General features: G+C 51.0%; 1 protein-coding gene across 1 annotated transcript in view; it reads left to right on the top strand.

Annotated features, from left to right (window-relative positions):
• LOC128881671 (uncharacterized) overlaps window positions 1–25,005 on the top strand; it is a 113,142-nt gene that overhangs the window by 82,113 nt on the left and 6,024 nt on the right. The window contains exons 108-157 of the mRNA XM_054132961.1: window positions 2,611–2,932; window positions 3,006–3,316; window positions 3,403–3,729; window positions 4,008–4,322; window positions 4,398–4,721; window positions 4,798–5,100; window positions 5,177–5,482; window positions 5,710–6,021; window positions 6,102–6,413; window positions 6,817–7,131; window positions 7,221–7,550; window positions 7,677–7,982; window positions 8,082–8,387; window positions 8,863–9,177; window positions 9,253–9,576; window positions 9,656–9,970; window positions 10,059–10,385; window positions 10,679–10,978; window positions 11,058–11,363; window positions 11,433–11,747; window positions 11,830–12,159; window positions 12,259–12,564; window positions 12,631–12,951; window positions 13,605–13,910; window positions 13,998–14,303; window positions 14,375–14,692; window positions 14,769–15,092; window positions 15,201–15,512; window positions 15,640–15,972; window positions 16,400–16,702; window positions 16,777–17,082; window positions 17,155–17,472; window positions 17,557–17,880; window positions 17,956–18,258; window positions 18,331–18,651; window positions 18,798–19,103; window positions 19,186–19,485; window positions 19,818–20,141; window positions 20,614–20,934; window positions 21,048–21,368; window positions 21,466–21,735; window positions 21,811–21,999; window positions 22,079–22,432; window positions 22,508–22,720; window positions 22,821–23,213; window positions 23,295–23,663; window positions 23,835–24,047; window positions 24,147–24,338; window positions 24,423–24,635; window positions 24,715–24,897. Coding sequence (XP_053988936.1) covers window positions 2,611–2,932; window positions 3,006–3,316; window positions 3,403–3,729; window positions 4,008–4,322; window positions 4,398–4,721; window positions 4,798–5,100; window positions 5,177–5,482; window positions 5,710–6,021; window positions 6,102–6,413; window positions 6,817–7,131; window positions 7,221–7,550; window positions 7,677–7,982; window positions 8,082–8,387; window positions 8,863–9,177; window positions 9,253–9,576; window positions 9,656–9,970; window positions 10,059–10,385; window positions 10,679–10,978; window positions 11,058–11,363; window positions 11,433–11,747; window positions 11,830–12,159; window positions 12,259–12,564; window positions 12,631–12,951; window positions 13,605–13,910; window positions 13,998–14,303; window positions 14,375–14,692; window positions 14,769–15,092; window positions 15,201–15,512; window positions 15,640–15,972; window positions 16,400–16,702; window positions 16,777–17,082; window positions 17,155–17,472; window positions 17,557–17,880; window positions 17,956–18,258; window positions 18,331–18,651; window positions 18,798–19,103; window positions 19,186–19,485; window positions 19,818–20,141; window positions 20,614–20,934; window positions 21,048–21,368; window positions 21,466–21,735; window positions 21,811–21,999; window positions 22,079–22,432; window positions 22,508–22,720; window positions 22,821–23,213; window positions 23,295–23,663; window positions 23,835–24,047; window positions 24,147–24,338; window positions 24,423–24,635; window positions 24,715–24,897 — 15,183 coding nt within the window. The remainder of the gene's footprint in view (window positions 1–2,610; window positions 2,933–3,005; window positions 3,317–3,402; window positions 3,730–4,007; window positions 4,323–4,397; window positions 4,722–4,797; window positions 5,101–5,176; window positions 5,483–5,709; window positions 6,022–6,101; window positions 6,414–6,816; window positions 7,132–7,220; window positions 7,551–7,676; window positions 7,983–8,081; window positions 8,388–8,862; window positions 9,178–9,252; window positions 9,577–9,655; window positions 9,971–10,058; window positions 10,386–10,678; window positions 10,979–11,057; window positions 11,364–11,432; window positions 11,748–11,829; window positions 12,160–12,258; window positions 12,565–12,630; window positions 12,952–13,604; window positions 13,911–13,997; window positions 14,304–14,374; window positions 14,693–14,768; window positions 15,093–15,200; window positions 15,513–15,639; window positions 15,973–16,399; window positions 16,703–16,776; window positions 17,083–17,154; window positions 17,473–17,556; window positions 17,881–17,955; window positions 18,259–18,330; window positions 18,652–18,797; window positions 19,104–19,185; window positions 19,486–19,817; window positions 20,142–20,613; window positions 20,935–21,047; window positions 21,369–21,465; window positions 21,736–21,810; window positions 22,000–22,078; window positions 22,433–22,507; window positions 22,721–22,820; window positions 23,214–23,294; window positions 23,664–23,834; window positions 24,048–24,146; window positions 24,339–24,422; window positions 24,636–24,714; window positions 24,898–25,005) is intronic.

Below are 25,005 nucleotides of genomic sequence, written 5' to 3'. Positions count from 1 at the left end.
GCATAGTCAGCTCCGACTGTCCTCCGAACGAGATTTGCTCGAATCAAAAGTGCAGGAATCCTTGTATAGGTACTTGCGGCTTGGGAGCCAGGTGTACGGTAGCCAATCGCAACCCTATATGCCACTGCCCCGAAGAATTCACCGGAGATCCGTTCGTACGATGCGTACCGATTCGTAAGTTCCGCTTGGATATTATTTTAGGTTAAACTGGAGCGCGTCGAGAACATCCGAGTAAATTATGATCGAATGTTCGAATAACGAAATTTATAGCGCCAGTGGTCCAAGAACCGATAAACGTTTGCCAGCCATCGCCCTGCGGACCCAACGCTCGATGCCAAATCTCAGGGAACTCGCCATCTTGTACCTGTTTGTCCGATTTTATCGGTTCTCCGCCGAATTGCAGACCTGAATGCGTCAGCAACAGCGAGTGCCCCAGTCATCAAGCGTGCGTTAACCGGAAGTGCAGAGACCCGTGCGTCGGTTCTTGTGGAACAAACGCCCAATGCCGAACAGTCAGTCACACACCCATGTGTTACTGTGGACCAGACTACACGGGCGACCCTTTCACCTACTGCTCCGTTAGGCCCAGTAAGCTTTCTTTGGTACATCACATCGAATTGGATCGCTGCAAGACATTTTTTTTGCCCTCCTTTTAACGTTAATTTATCGCGGATGAAAGATCTCTTTTTTTTTCTTTTTTTTTTTTAATTTAACACTAAACTTCTCACTAAAATTTTCAATACCGGTCTCGGATTAGTCTGAAATGCAAAAATATTTTACGTGAAACTGAATCGAACAGTTGGTTTAGCGTTACCTCCCATGCGTTGAAATCTCCGGAGTTGCGTAGACGCTCCTGTTTACCATGCATTTAAATCACTGTGCTTCAATTCTATCCGACTTCCTGCACCAACCCAATACTGCGTTTTTATTTAAATTATATAAAATCGCTACAAATAGCCAGAAGTTTGATCGTTGATATCCTCCATCGGTTTCAGTCGAAGACCAGCAGATAAATCCGTGTTCGCCATTGCCCTGCGGACCGAACGCTCAGTGCACCGAAAGAAACAACGTAGGTGCCTGCGCGTGTCTTCCTGGCTACACAGGGAACCCTTACGAGGGATGCAGGCCAGAATGTGTCCTGGATTCTGACTGCTCGCCCACTCGGGCTTGCGTTAATTCAAAGTGTATCGATCCCTGTCCAGGGACATGTGGAACGAACGCGGAATGCTACGTTGTCAATCACCGAGCGTCTTGCTCTTGTTATCCTAGCTACACAGGCGACCCTTACCGATATTGCTCCGTTCAGCAAGACGGTAAGTCGAGGTTAACCAAATTTTTATACTAAAACCTCTCTTACCTATCAAAGTACAATCGTGTCTCGCTAGACAATCGAGTCATCCTATAAATTATCCTTCAGTTTCCGACGTCAGCGTAACCGATCCGTGTGGTACGTCTCAATGCGGTCCGAACAGCCAGTGCAGAGTACTGAATGGAGTAGCTGTCTGCTCTTGCCTTCCAACTTTTATCGGTACGCCGCCAGCGTGCAGATCGGAATGCACTCTCAGCTCGGACTGCCCCGCCGACAAAGCATGCGAGCGACAAAAGTGCATAAATCCGTGTCCCTCCTCCTGTGGACAGAACTCGGATTGTAGAGTCATCAATCACTCGCCTATTTGTACTTGCACGATGGGATACACCGGCAATCCGTTCACTATATGTTTCCCAGTTCCATGTGAGTATAGTTTCCGAATGGCGAACACCACGCAAAAGCTGTGGACGTCGAAGCATTTCTATTAACACCAACGACCGACATTCCATATTTTAGTGACACCACCCGTCTCGAACGACGTCATTCCAAAAGACCCCTGCATTCCATCCCCTTGCGGCGCTTATTCGGAGTGTCGAGACATTGGCGGATTACCCTCGTGCTCCTGCCTAGCCACGTACATGGGAAGTCCTCCGAATTGTCGGCCGGAGTGTACGCTCAACTCGGACTGCGCTCCCAACATGGCCTGCATGCAACAAAGATGCAGGGACCCTTGTCCAGGCTCGTGTGGTCTTCAAGCGCTATGCGCCGTAGTCAATCACGTTCCGATATGCACCTGCCAGCCTGGTTACACCGGAGATCCCTTCACCAACTGCGTCCTCGATCGTAAGATTTCCCATTCGCGTCAATTTACTACATATTTCAAAGTTGTTCCCGCGTCTACTGCAACCACGCATTGCAGAACGCCCGATCGAACCGAATCCGTGCGGGATGTGCGGACCTAACACACGGTGCGACGACGGCGTTTGCACCTGCTTGCCAGAGTATTCCGGTGACCCATACGCAGGTTGTCGGCCGGAGTGTGTCTTGAGCAACGAGTGTCCAGCATCCAGAGCGTGTGTCCGAAACAAATGCGTGGATCCTTGCGCGGGCGTTTGCGGACAAAACGCGTTGTGCAACGTTTTCAACCACATCCCCATATGCAGTTGTCCGTCAGGAACATCAGGAAACGCGTTCCTGCTCTGTTCCCCCGAGCTAGGTACACTTCTCGGATTTCAAAGGAATTCTCGATTGAATGATTCGGTTCGAAAATGTTCTGTAAAATAATTCTCCGACACTTTTAGTAACAACAATCAGCGATCCCTGCAACCCGTCGCCCTGTGGTCCTAACAGTCTGTGCAGACAGAACAACATGCAAGCCGTATGCTCTTGCGTGAGCGGGTACGTAGGCGCTCCTCCGACTTGCAGACCCGAGTGCGCTGTCAGTTCAGACTGTCCATTGAACGAGGCGTGTACCAACCAACGGTGCCAAGATCCTTGCCCAGGAAGCTGCGGGATCAACGCGGACTGCAGCGTGGTCAATCACAACCCGATATGCGTCTGCCGCGATAGGATGACCGGCGATCCCTTCGTCAGTTGCTACCCACTGCGTAAGAACGCCAATTCGTAGTCTGAGATACCTCGCTCCACCAACGAACACGTAGACTAACGAAAGCTTCTTAATCCTTGAAGCCGCGAGACCGTTACCTCCAGTCGATCCTTGCCAACCGTCGCCATGCGGCCCCAACGCGGACTGCCAAGTAGTAAACGACCAACCATCCTGCTCGTGTAGGCGAGAATTCATTGGATCGCCTCCCAACTGTCGTCCAGAGTGCATCAGCAACAGCGAGTGTCCCTATCAACTGGCGTGCATCGGCCAGAGGTGCCAGGACCCTTGCGTCAACTCCTGCGGCGTGAACGCGGTTTGCAATGTCGTCAGTCACACGCCTATGTGTGCCTGTACGAATGGTTACACCGGTGATCCGTTTACCCAATGTTCACCGCAGCCGTGTAAGAACCTTCGAGTCTTTTCAACTCTTCTCGAGTCTACCGCGAGTAGTAAGAAAATTTCTAAGTTCCTCTCACCACGATTTTAGTCGACGCGCCAGTCAGCAGACCAGACCCCTGCAGCCCGTCGCCGTGCGGTGCCAATAGCGTGTGTCGCGTTCAGCAGAACACCGGGTCTTGCACCTGCCAAGACGATTACATCGGGAATCCTTACGAAGGATGCAGACCCGAATGCACGCTCAGCTCGGATTGTCCGTCCAATCGAGCCTGCATCCGTTCCAAGTGCACGGACCCCTGTCCTGGAACTTGCGGTCAAAACGCTCAGTGTTACGTTATCAACCACGCTCCAGCTTGCAGCTGCTTCGAACGGTACACGGGAGATCCTTTCGTGTACTGCTCCCCTATGAGAGAACCGCGTAAGATTTCAAAATGTGTAGAACGAATAGTACATAGAGTGTCCCGTAACTGGTGGTACAACCGAGCAGGGGGTGAATCTACGTGAAAAATTGATTCGAAAATGTTCAAACTTATTTTCTTCGAATATAAAGCGTCTTATGAACAAATTTTATTGTACATTTTCGATTCAATTTTTTGCGTAGAATCATCCCTTACTCCCTTGTACCACCAGTTACGGGACACCTTGTAGAATGAAACAGATGGGTCAGGATGATAGACGACGTTTGTCCTCTTGCAGTTCCTGGACCCAACTCCGTTAGCCCTTGCGAACCGTCGCCCTGCGGCCCGTACAGCCAATGTCGAGAGATCAACGGCCAGGCCACGTGTTCTTGTTTACCAACTTACACAGGAACACCCCCGAATTGCAGACCAGAGTGCACCGTTAGCTCCGATTGCCCGTTGAATCTCGCGTGCAGGAACAACAAGTGCGTCGATCCCTGTCCCGACTCTTGCGGTCAGCAGACCACGTGCAGGGTCGTGAATCACAGTCCCATATGCTCCTGCAGGCCAGGTTTCACCGGTGATCCGTTCACTCGGTGCTTCTCGAGTCCACGTAAGCATCGAGAGTCTAGGGAAACTTTTAATCGTTATACTTAACGAATAGTCGAAACCAATCGTCCAATTTTAGCTCCGGCTGTTATGGACCCACCGATCGATCCCTGTATCAACTCGCCCTGCGGACCGAACTCTCAGTGTCGCAACATCAACGGATCTCCCTCGTGCTCTTGCGCCCTAAACTACATCGGTGCTCCACCGAACTGTCGTCCAGAGTGCGTGGTCAACACCGATTGTCCCAGAAATCAAGCTTGCATTCGCGACAAATGCCAGGATCCTTGCCCAGGCTCCTGTGGTCTGAACAGCGTCTGCGCGGTCCACAATCACATTCCCGTTTGCACGTGCTTGGAAGGTTACACGGGAGATCCTTTCAGCATCTGCCAGCCCAAACCAATCAGTAAGATATAACCTGAAAACGTAGAAATCATATTCGCGAGACAGATTTTATTAATACATACCCGATGACGAAGTAGGAGACGAACCTGTGACAGACCCATGCAGCAATTCTCCGTGCGGACCGAACGCCGATTGCGACAACGGCGTTTGTGCTTGCATTCCCGAGTACACTGGAAACCCGTACGTCGGTTGTCGGCCCGAATGCGTGCTCAGCACGGACTGTCCAAACAACAGAGCGTGCATAAGAAACAAATGCGTGGATCCTTGCCCCGGAGCTTGCGGCCAGAACGCTCTTTGCAACGCGATCAATCACATACCTATGTGCAGTTGTCCTCCCAACACCGCCGGCAACGCTCTGGTCGTGTGTTCGCCTATGCGAGGTTTTTATAATCAATTTAATCGCTTTCTGACGAGTAATCAGTCTAAATGCAAGTCTCACGAATTATCGTATCACAGCTCCCACGACGACGAGACCGTGCAACCCATCCCCCTGCGGTCCAAACAGTATCTGTCGCGAGTTAAACGACCAAGCAGTGTGCACTTGCGCCCCCGACTACCTCGGAACGCCACCTTTATGTAGACCAGAATGCGTCATCAGTTCCGATTGTCGCATGAACGAGGCTTGCGTGAATCAAAAATGCAGAAATCCGTGTCTAGGAACGTGTGGCGTTGGGGCGCAATGCCTAGTGGTTAACCACAACCCCGTGTGCTCCTGTCCAGAGCGTTACACCGGAGACCCCTTCGTCAGATGCGAAATGATCAGTAAGGCAACGAATGAAAGATCGATCGCGTGTGAAGTCAATGTTGCGAGTTCTCCTAGGTAAAGCGAATCCTAGGTGAAGCTAGTTCACTTGAAAATTTTCCCCGCCACCACGGTATAAACGAAAGAAAAGAAGTGCGAACTCGACGAACGTTGACTTTACGCAAGGTCGTAAAGTTGCGGCCCGTGTGAGCGAAACGAGTCGATAACGGTGCCTTCCTTTTCGTAGAAGATATAATAGTGCCCACGAACCCCTGCCAGCCGTCGCCCTGCGGACCGTACGCCCAGTGCCGAGTGATCAATGACGTCCCATCCTGTACATGTCTACCTGAATATACGGGAACCCCGCCCAACTGCAAACCCGAGTGCATAGCCAGCTCCGAGTGCCCCAGCCACCAAACCTGCGTCCGACAGAAATGCGTAGATCCCTGTCCGGGTCTATGCGGGGAGAGTGCAGAGTGTCACGTAGCCTATCACGTGCCCCACTGCGTTTGTCCAAACGGTTTCACCGGTGACCCGTACTCTCGTTGCTCGATAATAAGTAAGGAAGAAGAACCACCAGAAGACGAACGCGGTGTTCGCGATACCGACACTAATCCATGTAATTTTGCATTGTTCTAGTTCGTGACCCGGAACCCTCGCCCTGCGCGGAAGGCACATGCGGCACGAACGCGTTGTGCAGAGAACGAGACGGTATCGGGATTTGTTATTGCCCACCTGAGTACATTGGCAACGCGTACGTGGGCTGTAGGCCCGAATGCGTCATTAACCCCGATTGCCCGTCCAACAAAATGTGCGTGCGAAACAAGTGCCAAGACCCGTGCCCTGGAACCTGCGGCCAGAACGCCGAGTGCACGGTCGTTAACCATCAGCCAGTCTGCTCGTGTCGGTCGGGATTCACTGGCGATCCGTTTGTCGTGTGTACCGTGGATAGTAAGTTCAAACGGGTCCCTACGAAGGCGCGAATAGTCGAATTAAGACTTGTTTAAGAATTTAAACAAGTATCGCCTCGTAGGAAACGACAAGAGGAAACTTTTTTTTATACGGTTACGGTTTATTAGGACGACGTTTAGTTTCGAAAATAGAAATTGAAAACTTGTAAATCCTTTCTCCCGATATTCGATTGGATTTACAGGAATTTATATTTTAAAATGCAATCGAATTACGGAGGAAAGCAACGACCAATGTTTTCGATTCTTATTTTCGAAACTGAACGTCGGACGAACGAATCGGAAATATGAAATATTTTCGTCTGGTCATTCTCTGCAAGACGATGTTTTTTAAGACGTGCTTTGACTTTTCAATCAAAGGGTTAACAGCTCCGTTTGTTTCCCAGTAATGGTCCCAACGAAAGAGAACCTGTGTAACCCATCGCCCTGCGGACCCAACAGTCAGTGCAGAGAAGTATCTGGTCAGGCCGTGTGTTCGTGCCTGCCTACCTACGTCGGCACACCACCTGGATGTAGACCCGAGTGCGTTGCTAGCTCCGAGTGTCCCACTCAGCTCGCGTGCAAGGACTACAAATGTACAAACCCGTGCCCGAGTCCCTGCGGACTGAACACTAAGTGCATCGTCGTTAACCACAGTCCCATATGTAGTTGCATGCCCGGCTACAGCGGCGATCCTTTCACTATCTGCACTCAAATTCCACGTAAGATGCTCCACCAGATCCATAGAACGTTCTCCACTCGCGCGTCGGGAAGACCGAACGATGAACATTTCGTTAATCACGACTTTCAGCTGTCTCGATCCCTGGCCCAACGGAGAAAGACCCGTGCGTACCATCCCCGTGCGGCAATTTCGCCCAGTGCAGAAATATCCGCGGCACTCCTGCCTGCACGTGCTTAGAGAGCTACATCGGTCAGCCACCCAACTGCAGACCCGAGTGCACGATCAACTCCGAATGTCAAAGCGACATGGCCTGCGTCAACATGAAGTGTAGAGACCCGTGCCCTGGTTCCTGCGGTTCCGGTGCCCTGTGCGCGGTTATGAATCACATTCCCGTGTGCAACTGTCCCGAAGGTTTCACAGGAAATCCCTTCACACTTTGTCAGTTACTGCCAGCGACACGTAAGGACCCTTGCCACCTTTTTATACCCAAACAGTTTCACGTATCATTTGTTTTAGGAATCTATAAAAGAGCCACGGGCTGTACCAATCGGTCAGGATTTATTGACAACACGTTTGACTTTACAGCTCCAACGCCACCGCTAGAAGACGAATGTAGCTCGTCACCCTGCGGTCCCAACGCCGCGTGCACGAACGGCGTTTGCACGTGTCTACCGGAATTCCAAGGAAACCCGTACCTAGGATGTCGACCCGAATGCGTCCTAAATTCAGACTGCCCCAGAGACAGAGCCTGCTCGCGTAATAGGTGTACGGACCCCTGTCCTGGAATCTGTGGTTTCAGTGCCATTTGTACAGTGATCAATCACGTGCCCATGTGTAGCTGTCCTGGAAACATGACTGGCAACGCGTTTAGTCAATGTAACCCTCTGACAGGTATTCAACCATCTCTCCTGTATGAAACTTTTCGCGCGATACTTGCCATGGTCCCGTGGCGAACGATTCGAATAACCTGATACTTTTTGTTTTTGTCAGATGTGATACCCACTAATCCGTGTAGTCCGACACCATGCGGACCCAATAGCGAATGCCGCACCGTAAACGGTCAAGCGGTCTGCTCGTGCATCAGAGGATACTTAGGAAGCCCGCCGACCTGTAGACCCGAGTGCATAGTCAGCACAGACTGCCCGCAAAACGAAGCCTGTAGCAATCAGAGGTGTATAAACCCCTGTCCTGGATCTTGCGGCATCGGAGCCAGCTGCAACGTCGTCAACCATAATCCTATATGCAGCTGTCCGTTGCGTTACACTGGAAATCCATTCGTTCAGTGCACGTTCTCCTGTAAGAGTTCACTGCGATCCCGGTTCACTCATTCTTTTCAGGCTATACAGCAGGCCCTCGACTTTCGCACACAATTGCTTCCTGAAAGTGCGTGCGAATGTCGAATGTTCGAAAATTGTGTTTTAAAGTATTTATTTATCGATACGTATGCATAGAGATATGCAACGAAGTTAAAGAGACCGAGCGAGACTCGATCGACTCGTTAACATCTTCATCGTTGACGTCCAAGTTTATTCATTAGGCTAACTATTTCATCCGTGATAGTTTCCGGTGTTTTTCTAAAATTTGTAAAATCACCATCTGTGGGCATCATTGTTTCCGGGAACAATTTTTCATCGTTTGCCATTTCCTTTTGGCTTAAAAAGTACAAGTTTTAAGAACGTGCCGAAGTCGAGGGCCGCCTGTATCTGCATCGATAGACCAGGAGTCTATTGCCGCATCCATCCATATGAAAACGAGGTGATCTTTATTCCAGACGTTGAACCTGAAACGATAGATCCCTGTCAGCCATCGCCCTGCGGTCCGAACTCTCAGTGCCAAGTGATCAACGACTCTCCCTCGTGCTCGTGCACGCCTGGGTACTCTGGCAGCCCGCCAAATTGCAGACCGGAGTGCGTCAGTAACGGGGAGTGTCCTAGTCAGTTAGCTTGTATCAATCAGAAGTGCCAGGACCCTTGCGTCGATTCCTGCGGTGCCAGCGCGAGTTGCCATGTCGTTAGTCACACTCCTATGTGCACCTGCCTGAGCGGTTACACAGGCGATCCGTTCACTCAGTGTGTCTTTAAAGAACGTAAGAGGAGTTTCTCCAAAGATTTTCAGTTTGCTGTTTGGTCGCGACGTTGCTCCTAATCCTCCTACTTTACAGCTGTGAATATACCTGCACCCGTTGACCCCTGCAACCCATCGCCCTGCGGATCCAACGCTGTCTGCAAAGAATCGAACGGCGCCGGCTCCTGTAACTGCATTCCAAATTATATCGGGAACCCCTACGATGGATGTCGACCCGAGTGTCTCTTGAACTCCGACTGCCACCCGAGTCAAGCCTGCATGAACAACAGATGCAGGGATCCCTGTCCAGGAACCTGCGGTCGTAACGCCGAATGTCATGTTATCAATCACCTGCCAGTGTGCGAGTGTTATCCTAGTCACACTGGAAACGCCTTTGTCCTCTGTTTACCTATCGCACCAGGTAACAAAACCACTCCCGAGAAACGCTAGCTTCGAGCTGAACTACGTAACGAGGCCTGTAACAACAAATTCCTTTATAGAAACTGACCAAACGATCAGTAAACCCTGCAACCCGTCTCCCTGTGGACCCAATAGTCAATGCAGACCGATCAACGGACAGTCGGTGTGCTCGTGTTTACCGGAGTTCTTGGGCAGTCCACCTGCGTGCAGACCCGAGTGCACGGTCAGCGCCGAATGTCCCACGAATTTGGCGTGTATCAACAGAAAGTGTAGCGATCCCTGTCCTGGATCTTGCGGCTCGAGCACGAGGTGCGAAACGATCAATCACAGAGCCATATGCTCCTGCCAACCAGGCTTCACTGGTGACCCGCTCGTTGCTTGTTTCGATATGCCAAGTAAGTCTTCTGTCCGATAGGTCTTGTCTTCCGTACAGTCGAAGTTTCATTGAGATTGAACTTTCATCGAGTAAATATTCGTTTATAGTTGGAAAACCTGCTCCTGGACCGACGTACGCGAATCCATGCGCGCCTTCGCCGTGCGGGCCCTACTCGGAATGTCGGAATATAAATTCCCAGGCCTCGTGTGCCTGCTTGCCAGACTACATGGGAACGCCACCGAATTGCAGACCGGAGTGTATACGAAATTCCGATTGTCCCAGCAACCAGGCGTGCATTCAGAAGAAATGTCGATACCCTTGCGAAGGCGTATGCGGCGTAGGAGCCCAATGCTCGGTGATAAATCACACTCCGATTTGCACTTGTCCGGAAGGCTACACAGGCGACTCTTTCGTCAGGTGTTCGCCCGCGATAGGTACGACTGTTTCCACCGTAACGACGCGAAATACTCTTTGCCTTCGCGTAATTGTACACATGGTTCGCATGTAGCAACGCTCCTTGTACTTGCTCGTGACTTTTAGCCGACTGATGAGGGCTCGTTAGAACGAGAACCCTTGCCAGTAACCGATACTAATAATCAGTTATTAGGCGGCAGTTCGTCGTTTTACGAGCCCGTCACCTTCGTGTGGTATCAGGTTCGGCCCTCGGGCAAAGGTACCGGCCCTTGGAACACATATCGGAGATTAATATAAAGTTTCGTTCGAATAGTGGACATGGACCAACCAGTGGATTCGTGTGCCAACTGCGGCGCGAACACGCAGTGCCTGGATGGAGTCTGCGTTTGCTTGTCAGAGTATCAAGGAGACCCGTACCTAGGTTGTCGGCCAGAATGTGTCCTGAATTCGGATTGTCCGAGAGACAGAGCTTGTATCAAGAACAAGTGCAACGACCCATGCGCTGGTACCTGTGGACAGAACGCGTTGTGTTCCGTCGTAAATCACGTTCCAATGTGCACTTGTCCGCCAGGAATGTCAGGAAACGCGTTCGTAGTTTGCTCTGTGATGATAGGTATACTTTTTCTTCCGATCGTCAAGTTTCACCGTATCGTACGATTGTCTAACTCGCATTGTTTTCAACCTGTGAACAGTACAAACACCCAAAGACCCGTGCAATCCATCGCCCTGCGGACCCAACAGCCAGTGCAGGAAGATAAACGATCAGGCCGTTTGCTCTTGCATTCCTGGTTACCTAGACACGCCACCGAATTGCCGACCGGAATGTATCCTCAGTTCCGACTGTCCATCCAGCATGGCCTGCAACAATCAAAAGTGTATAGACCCTTGCCCTGGCACTTGCGGTATAAGGGCGGAGTGCGTGGTGGTGAACCACAATCCAATTTGCAGCTGCCCACCGGACCTGACAGGCAATCCCTTCACCATGTGTATCAGGATGCGTGAGTACTCGAATTCGATCGATTAGCAGACACCGCGCAAACGTTACATTCGTCTTCTCCCTCTAACAGCCGACGAGCCAACGGTTCTGAATCCGTGCGTACCATCGCCCTGTGGCCCGAACAGTCAATGCCAGGTCCTAAACAATTCGCCGTCTTGCTCCTGCTTGCCCGAGTTCCTTGGATCCCCGCCAAACTGTAAGCCAGAATGCGTAAGCAACAGCGAGTGCTCTACGCACTTGGCTTGCATAAATCAAAAGTGTCGCGATCCTTGTCCCGGTTCGTGCGGTGCTAACGCCGAATGTCGAGTGATAAGTCACACGCCGATGTGCGTCTGTTCCTACGGATTCGTTGGTGATCCGTTCATACAATGCCTTCCAAGACCAGGTAAGCGATACCTCGATTGAACAGTACGCGTACCAGTCCGATCTTCGAACGAATCTTTTAAAAAAAAAATACGTCTTCGCAGTGATCGAGGACACAGGTAAGAAACCCACGCCATGCATGCCGTCACCCTGTGGATCTAACGCGATATGCAACGAACTGAACGGCGCCGGATCCTGCAAGTGTCTCCCAGATTACATCGGCAACCCTTACGAAGGCTGTCGACCAGAATGTACCATCAATTCCGACTGTACCGCCGATCGTGCTTGCGTTAGATCGAAATGTCAGAACCCCTGTCCAGGATTCTGCGGCTACAACGCGATATGCCAGGTCGTCAACCACGCTCCGCTCTGTACGTGCCAGTCTGGCTACTCGGGCGATCCCTTCGTTCAATGCAATATCGTTCGAGAGGAACGTAAGTAACCGGAGCATTCGTATGTTCGTACGAGAGAAATTCGTATCGAATTCGACAAAAAGATTTTCAACGGTGTATTTAACCTGAATGTTTTTCCAGCGAGACCATCCGATCCCTGTAGCTCGTCACCCTGCGGACTTAACAGCCAATGTCGCGTGTCGAACGGACAGGCCATCTGTTCTTGTTCGCCGACGTTCATCGGAACCCCGCCAATGTGCAGACCAGAGTGCACAGTCAGCTCGGACTGTGCTACCAATCGCGCTTGCAAGAACCGTAAATGCGTGGACCCGTGTCCGGGTATTTGCGGTATCAACGCGAGATGCGAGGCGATTAATCACAGTCCGATCTGCAGTTGCAATCCTGGCTTGACTGGCGACCCGTTCGTCAGATGTTTCAAAGTGCCAAGTGAGTGCCTCGCATTCGAAACCCTTCGAACTCGCAGAATTTCACGTTAATACCGTTCATCTTTAGCCGTGTCCGAGCCAATAAATCCATGCGTCCCGTCGCCCTGCGGTCCGTTCTCCGTGTGCCGCGTTCTCGGCAACACGGAGCTGCCCAGCTGCTCGTGCATGGACAATTACATAGGATCTCCGCCAAACTGTCGTCCAGAGTGCACCATCGACTCCGAGTGCGGCAGCGACAGAGCCTGTTTGAGGCAGACGTGCGCGGATCCTTGTCCAGGTTCCTGTGGTACAGGTGCACAGTGCCTTGTGGTGAATCACATGGCCGTCTGCACGTGTCCCAAGGGATACACTGGCGATCCGTTCGTCAATTGCTTCGTAGAAACTTCTCGTAAGCATCGAGAACGACAGCGATCTCTCCTGAACTCGACACATTAAGGATCGCTCAGAAATCCGTAAGACGTACGCCTACTCCCGCACGTTTTTGGCCAGACTTATACTTTACTGAAATCGTAATAACTTGGTTATGAATGAAACAATTTCTGTGGAACTTTCGTAAATTGTTTCGTAAATTTTCTTAAAAAAATAAATTTCTACGAAATCGTGAGAAATTGTTTTTTCGATAATTGTCATAAAATTTTAATTTCAATTGTACCAAAATTTTTAGTATTTTTTTTAAGTACGAGTACCGTGCGAATGACCGGCAAATAAGCGAGAAGGCAATCGAGTTTAATACATTGACTATCGATGTGAATATTGGGTTGGTGCATAATTATTCGCCTTTTTCTTTTTAAATTCCATTACGAAAAAAGAAATGTAGAAATTTAATAGAAACATGTTTAATTGTTCGTTCTAGAGCGTATTAACCATCTACTTCATAATAAAATTAAAAAAACAAACGGCGGAGAATTGTGCACCAACTCGGTACTTAAATAGACAAAGTGGATGCACTGTTTTAAAGTAAGTGAGTCCGTGAGCGGTCCTCAATGTGTTAACAAAATCCAAAGAAACGTTGTCACCGTTGATTCTAAACTGCCACCGTAGCTTCGCCGGCAGTTCCTCAAGACGCCTGCAATCCGTCGCCGTGTGGATCGAACGCCGTCTGTCGCGACGGTACGTGCACTTGTCTGCCCGAGTATCGCGGCGACCCTTATTACGGATGCCGTCCAGAGTGCGTCCAGAACCCAGATTGCCCGCTAGACAAGGCTTGCAATCGCAACAAGTGCTTCGACCCGTGCGTCGGCGTCTGTGGCCAGAACGCCGAGTGCGTGGTGATAAATCACACTCCCATGTGCAATTGTCCGGACGGAATGTCGGGCAACGCGTTCGCCACGTGCTTCCCGGTGAAAGGTAAATTCGCGGAGTCTGTGGAGTCGCCCACGAAGGCAACTTGTGACTCGTTGGCGACGGGATAAACAAGAAACGCTTGCTTTTCAGACCCCGTGCTAGTGCAACCCTGCGATCCATCGCCCTGCGGACCCAATAGCAGATGCCAAGACTTTAGCGGACAAGCGGTTTGCTCGTGCGCGCCAGGTTACATTGGAAATCCTCCCGCCTGTCGACCAGAATGCATAGTTAACAGCGATTGCCCGTTGAACGAAGCCTGCGTGAACCTGAAGTGTAGAGACCCGTGTCCTGGATCCTGCGGCGTGTCAGCCCGCTGCCAAGTGATCAATCACAATCCCATTTGCAGCTGTCCTCCGGTATTCACCGGTGATCCATTCGTGCGGTGCTTAGTTAGACGTAGGTGTCCTCTGTCAAGCCTATTATCCTTGTTCGAAAGATTGCGATTCAACGGTTACCTTGTTTTAAAGCGGAGGAGCCCATGCCACCGACAAACCCGTGCCAACCGTCACCCTGTGGTCCCAACGCAGTTTGTCAAGTGATCGGTAACCAACCGTCGTGCTCTTGCAGAGCAGAGTTCATCGGAACGCCTCCGAATTGCAGGCCGGAATGTATCAGTAACAGCGAGTGCAGTAGCCACTTGGCTTGCATAAATCGCAAGTGCAAAGATCCCTGTCCAGGTTCCTGCGGCGCTAACGCGGAGTGTCACGTTCTAAACCACGTTCCATCGTGCGCTTGCATGAGAGACTACACTGGCGATCCGTTCGTTCAGTGCTCCGCCAAGCTACGTAAGTGTCCCGGCGATGATTGCACCCGGTACGCAACGATACGCGATCCATATTAACCAGCTATCGTTTTATCCAGCGGCACCAGGGGTTCCAACGCGACCTTGTCAACCGTCCCCCTGCGGAGCTAACACCATTTGTCGAGAACAGAATGGCATCGGCTCTTGCTACTGCTTGACCGAATACGTCGGCAATCCTTACGAAGGATGTCGACCAGAATGTACCATTCCATCGGACTGTCCCTCGAATTTGGCTTGTATCAATCTCAAGTGTCAGAATCCTTGTCCCGGTTCTTGCGGAGCGAACACGAACTGCCAGGTTGTGAACAACTCGCCCGTGTGCTCTTGTATGCCGCAATACTCCGGTGATCCTTACGTCGGTTGCGCATACAAGATGCCATCCAGTAAGTAACTCGTACTTGTGATAAATAGATGATACGTTAATAACACGTTGATAACGTGTTAGCCATTTTTGCAAACCGACATTCTCCATACATGGCGTAATTTTTCAGTCGAAGAAGACGAGCCTGACGTGTGCAGGCCGTCGCCTTGCGGTCCGAATAGTCAGTGTCAGAACGTGAACGGTCAAGCTGCGTGCTCCTGCTTGCCCCAGTACGTAGGAACCCCGCCTAACTGTAGACCCGAGTGCCTGGTGAACACCGAGTGCAACTCGAATCTCGCGTGCGTCAATCAAAAGTGCAGAGATCCCTGCCTCGGCACCTGCGGTCGCAACGCCCAGTGCAAAGTCATCCACCATAGTCCGATCTGCAGCTGTGGCAGCGGTTTAACAGGGGACCCGTTCGTTTTCTGTTTCCAAACTCCAAGTAAGCTGCCATCCAAAGATGAGAATGATACGAAAAGATGGCTTCTTCTAGTCGAGTCATCTGGATTCGATATTCCGCATGTAACGTCGATCTTAAGTTAAAGAATTCCGTGTTCTTTTGCCTACAGTAGCCCAACCAGTCGACAAATATCCGAGAGACCCGTGCGTTCCATCCCCTTGCGGTCCAAACGCAATGTGCAAACCGCTAGGCGACACACCAGCCTGCACGTGCATGAACAACTACATCGGCGTACCTCCCAACTGCCGACCAGAGTGCTCCATGAACTCGGATTGCACAGCCAATAGGGCTTGCATTCGAGAGAAGTGCCGAGACCCGTGTCCAGGATCCTGCGGCATCGGTACACGTTGCACGGTCGTGAACCACACGCCATCCTGCACGTGTCCCTCGGGATACACCGGCGACCCTTTCACCAGTTGCTCGCCCATTCCACCACCCGGCAGTAAGAAGAAGGAAACCTCGGATGTTGTTCCGAGAGGCACCGGTGGCCAATCGTTATTTTTGGAGAACGTTAGGAAGAGCGCGAAGGGACGCCAAATATAAAATTTTAGCTTCGGGAATTCGCAATGTTGAAATTTAGATAATTTCGCACTTGTCGTTGTATTTAATTGTTTCACCTCTGCAAATTCGCAGATTCCTATTCAAATTCATTTTCGTTATCGCCTCACTTTTGGAATTATCGGTCCCTGTGATCGGTCAGTGATCTTCGTTAATAATTTAAAAACGAAGCACCATTCGAGATTTTTGCAATGGAACCATCACCGATTCTTATACTAATTCCATCTCCATCGGCCACCGGTGCTTTCCGGAAGTGCAGCTAAACCCTCAACTTCTAAATTGCTGTGTATACATTGACCCGTTTATTTCAGTGATGGATGTCCCGACAGACCGATGCAACCCATCGCCATGCGGGCCAAACGCACAGTGCGACGACGGTATTTGCACGTGTATACGCGATTACTTGGGCGATCCTTACAGCATGTGTCGGCCAGAATGCGTGATTAACACAGATTGTCCCCGAAACGAGGCTTGCATACTCCATAAGTGCAGGGATCCATGCGCGGGAACGTGTGGAACGAACGCGGACTGTAACGTCGTCAATCACTTGCCTATGTGCAGTTGTCCAAGAAACATGACGGGCAACGCGTTCGTATCATGCAACCCTCTGAAAGGTTGGTCACCGTTGGTGTCGAACTCTTTACTTCCTCTACGAAACGTTAACGCTAAACTTGATTACGTTCTATAGACACGAGCGTCCTCGACCCTTGCAATCCATCCCCGTGCGGCCCGAACAGTCACTGCCGCTCCTCGAACGGCCAAGCGGTTTGCACCTGTGTCTCTGGATTCAAGGGATCGCCGCCTTCCTGCAGGCCGGAGTGCGTCGTTAGCACAGACTGTTCACGCGACAGGGCTTGCAGCAACCAGAAATGCATCGATCCTTGTCTCGGTGCTTGTGGACTTTCGGCACAGTGCACCGTCGTCAATCACAATCCTGTGTGCAGGTGTTTCGACCAGTACATAGGCGATCCGTTCGTCCAGTGCACACCACCTAGTAAGAATCGATTGTCAATTTTCCGAGACTTCTCGATGAAACAGTTTCATCGAAACCTCGTTTCACCTTTAGGCAGAGTACCAGACGTTCCCGTGAATCCTTGTCAGCCATCAGCCTGCGGTCCGAACGCCGCGTGTCGAGTGATCAATAACGCGCCCTCGTGTTCGTGCCTCCCTGAATTCATGGGAATCCCGCCAAACTGCAAACCCGAATGCGTGAGCAACAGCGAGTGCCCGACGCAACAGGCTTGCATCAATCAGAAGTGTAGAGACCCTTGCCCTGGTTCGTGTGGCGGTAACACCGAATGCAGGACAGTTAGTCACACTCCCATGTGCACTTGCGCCAGTGGTTACACCGGAGATCCATTCGTGCAATGCACGCTTCAGCCAAGTAAGATCTTCTCTCCATTCGAAATCCTATTCACTGGTAAACTTACGTTTGCCGCGATGGATAACCCTTTATCTTCGCCTGTAGTACAAGATATACCAACCAGACTGAATCCGTGCCAACCATCTCCCTGCGGAGCGAACGCCGTGTGCCGCGAGTCCTACGGCTCAGCCCTTTGCACCTGCTTGCCCGACTTTTACGGGAACCCGTACGAAAACTGCCGACCCGAGTGTCTCATCGATTCCGACTGCTCGTTCAATCGGGCTTGTATACGAACCAAATGTCAAGATCCGTGTCCAGGAGCGTGCGGATTCAACGCCGAATGTCAGGTTGTCAATCACATCCCTACTTGCAGCTGTAGATCAGGTTACACCGGTAATCCGTTCCGATCTTGCGCTGCCCTGGAGCCTTGTAAGTTGTTCCCAAGTATCAGGATACTATCTTTGTCCGAATCGGAACCTGAATCTATCGTATTTTCAATAATAGTCGATCCAAGCGTTACCAACCCCTGCGTTCCGTCGCCCTGCGGACCCAACAGTCGTTGTCAGGACATCGGCGGTCAAGCCAGCTGTTCCTGCTTGCCCAACTTCCGAGGAACCCCGCCCAACTGCAGACCAGAGTGCGTCGTTAGCACGGAATGTCCCAGCAACCAAGCTTGCGTGGGTCAAAAATGCGTCGACCCTTGCCCTGGCGTGTGCGGCGTGAACGCTAGATGCGAAGTCTTCCACCACAGTCCCATATGTAGCTGCGGCGCGAGTCAGACGGGAGATCCGTTCGTAAAATGCTTCGGTAAGTGGACCAATCCCCTAAAACCCCCTAAACACACCTAAACTTATCATCTAACCAACAACCACGTTTTAGCGATGACACCGCAAGTTCCTGTAAATCCGTGCGTGCCGTCGCCTTGCGGACCGTTCTCGCAATGTCGGGACATAGGGGGCATCCCCTCCTGTACCTGTTTACCGAATTACGTCGGCTCGGCCCCGAACTGTCGCCCCGAATGTTCGATCAACACCGACTGCACCAGCGACAAGGCTTGCATCAGGGAAAAGTGCAGAGACCCGTGTCCAGGCTCTTGCGGAGCGAACGCGTTGTGCGATGTCATTAACCACACGCCGGCTTGCACTTGTCCCAGCGACTTTACAGGGGATCCGTTTACCAGCTGCCAACCGAATCCACCAAGTAAGAAGCGAAGGCTCTTTAGCCTTTTCTAGAACCGAGTGTTTCGAGAATTACGAAAACTTTGATTTCGATAGAATACTCTCCTAGACCTAGACCATATTCGGATGAAACGAAACAAACGCTGACTCTACTTTCCCGTACCACAGTTCTCCCCCCAGCGCCAGCACACCCGTGCAACCCGTCACCCTGTGGACCAAACGCGCTATGCCAAAACGGAGCGTGTAGCTGCATAAGCGAGTACCGTGGCGATCCCTACGAAGGATGCAACCCAGAGTGCGTGCAAAACTCCGACTGTACCCGCGACAAAGCCTGCTCCAACAACAAATGCGTGGACCCCTGCGCCGGTGTCTGCGGTCAGAACGCCGAGTGCGTGGTCGTGAACCATATACCCACTTGCAGTTGCATCGAAAATCACGAAGGGGATTCGTTCACCTTCTGCAGACCGATCCAAAGTGAGTGGTCCGTTCTAGGAACTGCCCGAAACACCCGTTGTCACCTTTTAACTCTATCCTGTTGCACCTGTTGTCCCGATAGAGCGCGTGAAACCCTGCGAGCCCACGCCCTGCGGACCCAACAGCGTTTGCCGTGAATTCGGCGAGCAAGCCTCCTGTTCCTGCCTCCCCGGATACTTCGGAGCTCCTCCCAGCTGCAGGCCCGAGTGTCTCGTGAACACCGACTGCGAGCAGAGCAGAGCTTGCGTGAACGAGAGATGCCGGAACCCGTGCGAGAACTCGTGCGGTCAGGGCGCTTTATGCGCGGTACGAAATCACAACCCCATTTGCAGCTGTCCCGCCCAGTATTCCGGCGATCCGTTTATCAGCTGCTTCCCCATAAGTAAGTAACCCGTGGATGTCCTCCGTCCCAGTTTTGCCCGGCAAAACTTTGCCCAGCGTGTTCTATACGGAAAAGTAAGAAGAAAATTTTATACGAACGTATACTCTTCAATATTTTATTAAGGAGTTATAGTTGAATGTTTTATTAAGGAGCGTTGTGTTGACTATGACTCCTTAATAAAACATTTAAGAGTACATGTTCATTAAACAGTTTTTTTCTTACTGTTGCGCGTAGAACACGCTGGCAAAGTTTGACCGATAAAAAGATTGGGACACCCTGTATATCTTGAACCATTTCAGACATGTATTAACCCGACATTTGTGAACGAACAGAACCCAATGACGTCGCACCCAGCCTGGACCCGTGCAATACCGCGCAGTGTGGACCGAACTCCCAGTGCACCGTGTCACCCAACAATAAACCTTCCTGCAGCTGCTTGCCCGAGTTCGTAGGGTCACCTCCCAACTGTAGACCCGAATGCCTCGTGAGCAGCGAGTGCCCTGGAAACCAAGCGTGCATTAAGCAGAAGTGTAGCGATCCCTGTGTAGGACTATGCGGCCCTAACGCGCTCTGCCAAGTCGCCATGCATTACATCCGTTGCGTCTGTCCCGAAGGATATACCGGGGACCCGGTCACAGTTTGTTCCCCGATAACGAGTAAGAGTACATCCCGTGCGAACCGTTCTAACGCGAATTTTAACGAGGAAGTCGATCGAGTATTTTTACCTGTAAATATTGTACATAGAAATTGTATAGAAAAGATCGCACGACGATCACAAGCTGCAATACTTTTCGTATAGAAATTGTATAGACAAATAATTGTATAGAGATTGTACAAAAAGGATTGCACCAACGATCACGCACCGCGATACTTTTCGTTTTCCGCCACTCTCTTCGGATCTGACGAAATCTCTTTCATACACGTTTTCATTCTCCGTCGTCTCTCACAACTTGTGTAAAGTCACATCTTCGTTCGCGTGTTCTTGTACAGCTTCCGTCATGTTTACTGTTCTCTTGTAAATTAACTCTTTCCTCGATCGTATATACGGCTTCTGTTTCACGAACTAATCGACGAACGAACGCGTCACAGCCGGAAGATTAATCGTTTCGTTTTGCGACTCTATTGTAGCGACTCCTGCGCCACCGACGCCATCGAGACCTTGCAACCCTTCACCCTGCGGCAGCAACGCTTACTGTCGGGAAAGGTACAACACCGCGTTCTGCGAGTGCCTGCCTGATTACAGAGGAAACGCGTACGACGGCTGCGTTCCGGAGTGTCTGGCGAACACCGACTGTCCGAAGTCTCAAGCCTGCATCAAGACCAAGTGTCAGGATCCTTGCTCTGGAACGTGCGGCGTCGGAGCCAACTGTTTCGTGTCGAATCACATTCCCATTTGCTCTTGCCCGGCCCCAACAATTGGGGACGCGTTCACCATTTGTCGAGCTGAAGGTAATTTCGAAGCACGGAACTAAAAGGATTCTTCCTAGACATCTTCGAACCTTTAAACATCTTCTAAACCAGACCTAAGAAATTTACTAAAAAATTCATTCTTCGTTTTTCAGAACCGAGAGAAAAAGATCCGTGCTCTCCCTCTCCTTGCGGTCCAAACACCCTCTGCGAGAAGATCGGTAACACAGCCGTTTGCAAGTGTCTGCCTGGTCTTCAAGGAGTAGCCTCGAGCGTCACAGGCTGTCGTCCAGAATGCGTCATCAGCTCCGACTGTCCAGGGGACAAAGCTTGTATAAACAACAGATGCATCAATCCTTGCACCCAGAACGTCTGTGGAATCAAGGCGGTCTGCCAAGCGATCAATCACAGTCCTCTTTGCAGCTGCCCACCCCCGTTGATCGGCAATCCGTTCGAAGAATGCACCAGCAAATTCGGTAAGCGTTACCGAACCGTTGGCGTGAATAGAGCTACAGCTCCGATTGCTTGGAGTAAATGGAACGAATGATTATCCATTTTTTTTTTTTTTTTCAGAAACCGATCCCTGCAGTCCGTCTCCGTGCAGTTACAACGGCGAGTGCAAAGTCAGAAACGGCGTCGCGGTGTGCATCTATCCAGAGTGCGTCATCAACACCGACTGTCCACGCGACAAAGCCTGTTTCGCTCAAAAGTGCAAGGACCCCTGCATCGACGCCTGCGGCATCAATTCTCTTTGTCAAACGGTTAACCACAAGCCTGTCTGCTCCTGCCCAGCTGGTTTCACTGGGAACGCCAGGATACAATGCGTCGTTCCACCAGCCGATGGTGAGTTTCTCGAAATCAGGAAACTCTTCGGAGGTTTATATTGATTATTAATATTTCTGTATCTTGTTCCTCTAGTTCCGGCGCCAGAGTGCAGGCAAAATTCCGAATGCCCCAACGACAAGGCCTGTTACAACCAGAGGTGCGTGGATCCTTGCACGTTGGACTCCTGCGGCTACAACAGCCGCTGCCAAGTGCTGCTCCATCGAGCTGTGTGCGTCTGCAACGAAGGTTTCACCGGAAATGCTCAGCAATATTGTAGCAAGAGTACGTTTTCGACCAACCTTTCTGACAATTTCGCGATTCGTCGTCCTTCTATACAACGATGCTTCGTGTCCTTTTATAGTTGGGTGTCGCGGGGACGGCGAATGCCCGTTGACTCAATCTTGCATCAACAACGAGTGCATCGACGCCTGTTTGGTGACTCAATGCGGCACCAACGCGCTTTGCGCGTCGGACGGGTATCACAGACCGCGATGCTACTGTCCCGAGGGATACCAGGGCAATCCGTACCAAATCTGCGAGAGACCGGAATGTAACAACGACGACGATTGTCCGGCTTCGTTAGCGTGTCGAGATCAGAGATGCGTGAACCCTTGCAACTGCCCGATATCCGCGCAATGTTCCGTCGTCTACCATCGTCCTACGTGTCGATGCCCGCCAGGTTACACTGGCGATCCTTACGCGTCGTGTCTGATGGGTAATTACGATTCCGGATGATTTCTTTGCGCAATGTTGAGTTCAACGTCCGAAGCTCGTGCTTCTTTCTTTTCAGAACCGATAGAGCCGCAACCCGAATGCCAAGTGGACGGAGACTGTCCCAGTAAATTGGGCTGCTTCGGTGGAATCTGTAAAGATCCCTGCGTCGAAACGAAACCCTGCATCGCTGGCGCGAGATGCTCCGTCGTGGATACCTTGCCGATGAGGACGATGATCTGCGAGTGCTTGCCAAATTTCGCTGGCGACGCAACCATCGCTTGCATCCCAGGTAAAAATCGAACGAAAGTTCAGCTACCGACTAATCGACCCGTTTATTACTATCGTCACGAAGAATTTTACCATTACCTCGCCTTTCTCGTTATTTCCAGTGGACAAACAACTCGACGCGATCTGTCAATCCGACTCCGAGTGCGCTTTGAACACGGCCTGCTTGCACCAACGGTGCATCAACCCTTGCGTCATCAGCCCGTGTGCATCGAATGCAGAATGCGCGGTGGAGAATCACCGTCGCCAGTGTCACTGTAATACAGGATTCTCCGGCGATCCGTTCATGAACTGCTACAGAGGCACCGACGGATTCCCTGACTGCACGACGAATTCCGACTGTTCGTCCAACGCGGCCTGCATAAATCAGCTGTGCCAGGATCCGTGCCTGGGCTCGCAGTGTGGATTAAACGCGGAGTGCGTCACGACGAACCACCATCCGACGTGTCACTGTCAACAGAACTTCGCGGGTGATCCTCAACTGCAGTGCTTCAAACGTGAGTTTTATTTAAATATAAACATGTATCTACGTGTGGTATCTACAGTGATATTCATGACAATCCGAAAATCTTTTTCAGCTGAATGCAAGTCAGACAGCGACTGTCCCTACGACAAAACGTGCCAGAACAGCAACTGCGTTACTCCGTGTCTGGTCGACGACATTGCATGCGGTCGTGGCGCGGAGTGCGTCGCAGTCTCGCACAGAGCGCAATGCATCTGTCCGCGAGGTACCCAGGGTGACCCGCGAATAGCTTGCATCTCGGCGGTGTGTCACTACAACGAGGACTGTGCCGATCACGAGGCCTGCGACAGACTGAATAGAGTCTGTAGACCTGTTTGCGACGACGAGGTCTGTGCGGACACAGCCAAATGCGTCGCCAGGGACCATCAGCCTAGATGCATTTGTCCCGCAGGAACCTCTGGCAATCCGTACATCGAATGCACCGGTGAGCTACTTCTTCCGCGCGTGCTACCATTACATTAACCCTTTTGCTGTCCCGTGTCGAGCGAGATTCGACAGAATTTTACCGAAATCGGAACATCTGGATTTCAAAGGGTTAGCAGTTTAGCATAATCTTCGGTGGCGTTTTAATTGGGGATGTTTCGCGTTCTTCAAGGTGTCTCCATCGAACCGGGATGCAGGGAAGACGGCGAGTGTCCGTCGTATCTGGCCTGCATCAACGCCAAGTGTCAAGATCCTTGCCTGTCCGCGAACATGTGCACCGGCGATCAGGAATGCAAAGTGTTGAACACCGTGCCTCTTCGTACGATGATCTGCAGTTGCCCTCCTAACACAATCACCGACGTAAATGGACAATGCAGGATTATTGGTGAATATCCCTGTTAATAATCGAACTCTGAATTAGAAAGGTTACGCATCTATCGGTGACCTTGCGAGGTTCAGAAATAAATTGGCAATTGTGTTACAGAATCACCGAACGTTCAGTGTCATCAAGATGATGACTGCAGTAATTCGGAGAAGTGCATCAGCGGAACTTGCATCGAGGCTTGCCTCGCCATTCAGTGTGGGCTGAACGCTCAATGCAAATCCACGTCTCACACAGGAATCTGTCAGTGCGCGCCGGATTTCACTGGCAACGCCTACCTGGAGTGCGTCAGAAGTACGTTTCAACCGATACTAATTTGAATATCGATCTACTTCTAGCTCTAGTAAAGATACAATTGATGCAATCGATGAACTTCAGGTCCCGTCACACCGCTGCCACCGATACGTCCAGAGTGTTACACCAACAGCGAGTGCTCCGGCGACAGACAGTGCTTAAACTCTTTCTGCGTGAATCCGTGCGTCGTCGCCGATCCTTGCGGAAGAAACGCCCTCTGTTACGTGAACAACCACGTGCCGATCTGCAGGTGCCCCGTCAACTACGAGGGCGACGCCAGAATCAATTGCATACCGCGTAAGTGTACCGCCGATTACCTTGACACAATAAAAAAAAAAATAAAAAGGAGACATACGTAAATATTTCTCTTCCGCAGCGAGCATCGTGGCAGAGTGTCAGTCGAACAGCGACTGCGCGGGGAATGCTGCCTGTGTCAACAGCTTGTGCATCAATCCCTGCAATTGCGGTCCAAACGCGAACTGCAACGTCGCGGATCACTATCCATCTTGCGTGTGTCCGCCTGGATATTCCGGGAACCCTCAACTCGGTTGCTTCAAACGTAAGTTCCTTTCTTCCTCTTCTTTACTCTTCTTTAACCCTGAACATCTCGTGGAAAAACGAACAAAATATTCAGAAACTTTAAAAAGTAGCTATGACAAATAATTGT

Source organism: Hylaeus volcanicus, chromosome 8, assembly GCF_026283585.1.
Source record: "Hylaeus volcanicus isolate JK05 chromosome 8, UHH_iyHylVolc1.0_haploid, whole genome shotgun sequence".
NCBI lineage: Eukaryota > Metazoa > Arthropoda > Insecta > Hymenoptera > Colletidae > Hylaeus > Hylaeus volcanicus.
This window is presented reverse-complemented; position numbering and strand designations above follow the sequence as displayed.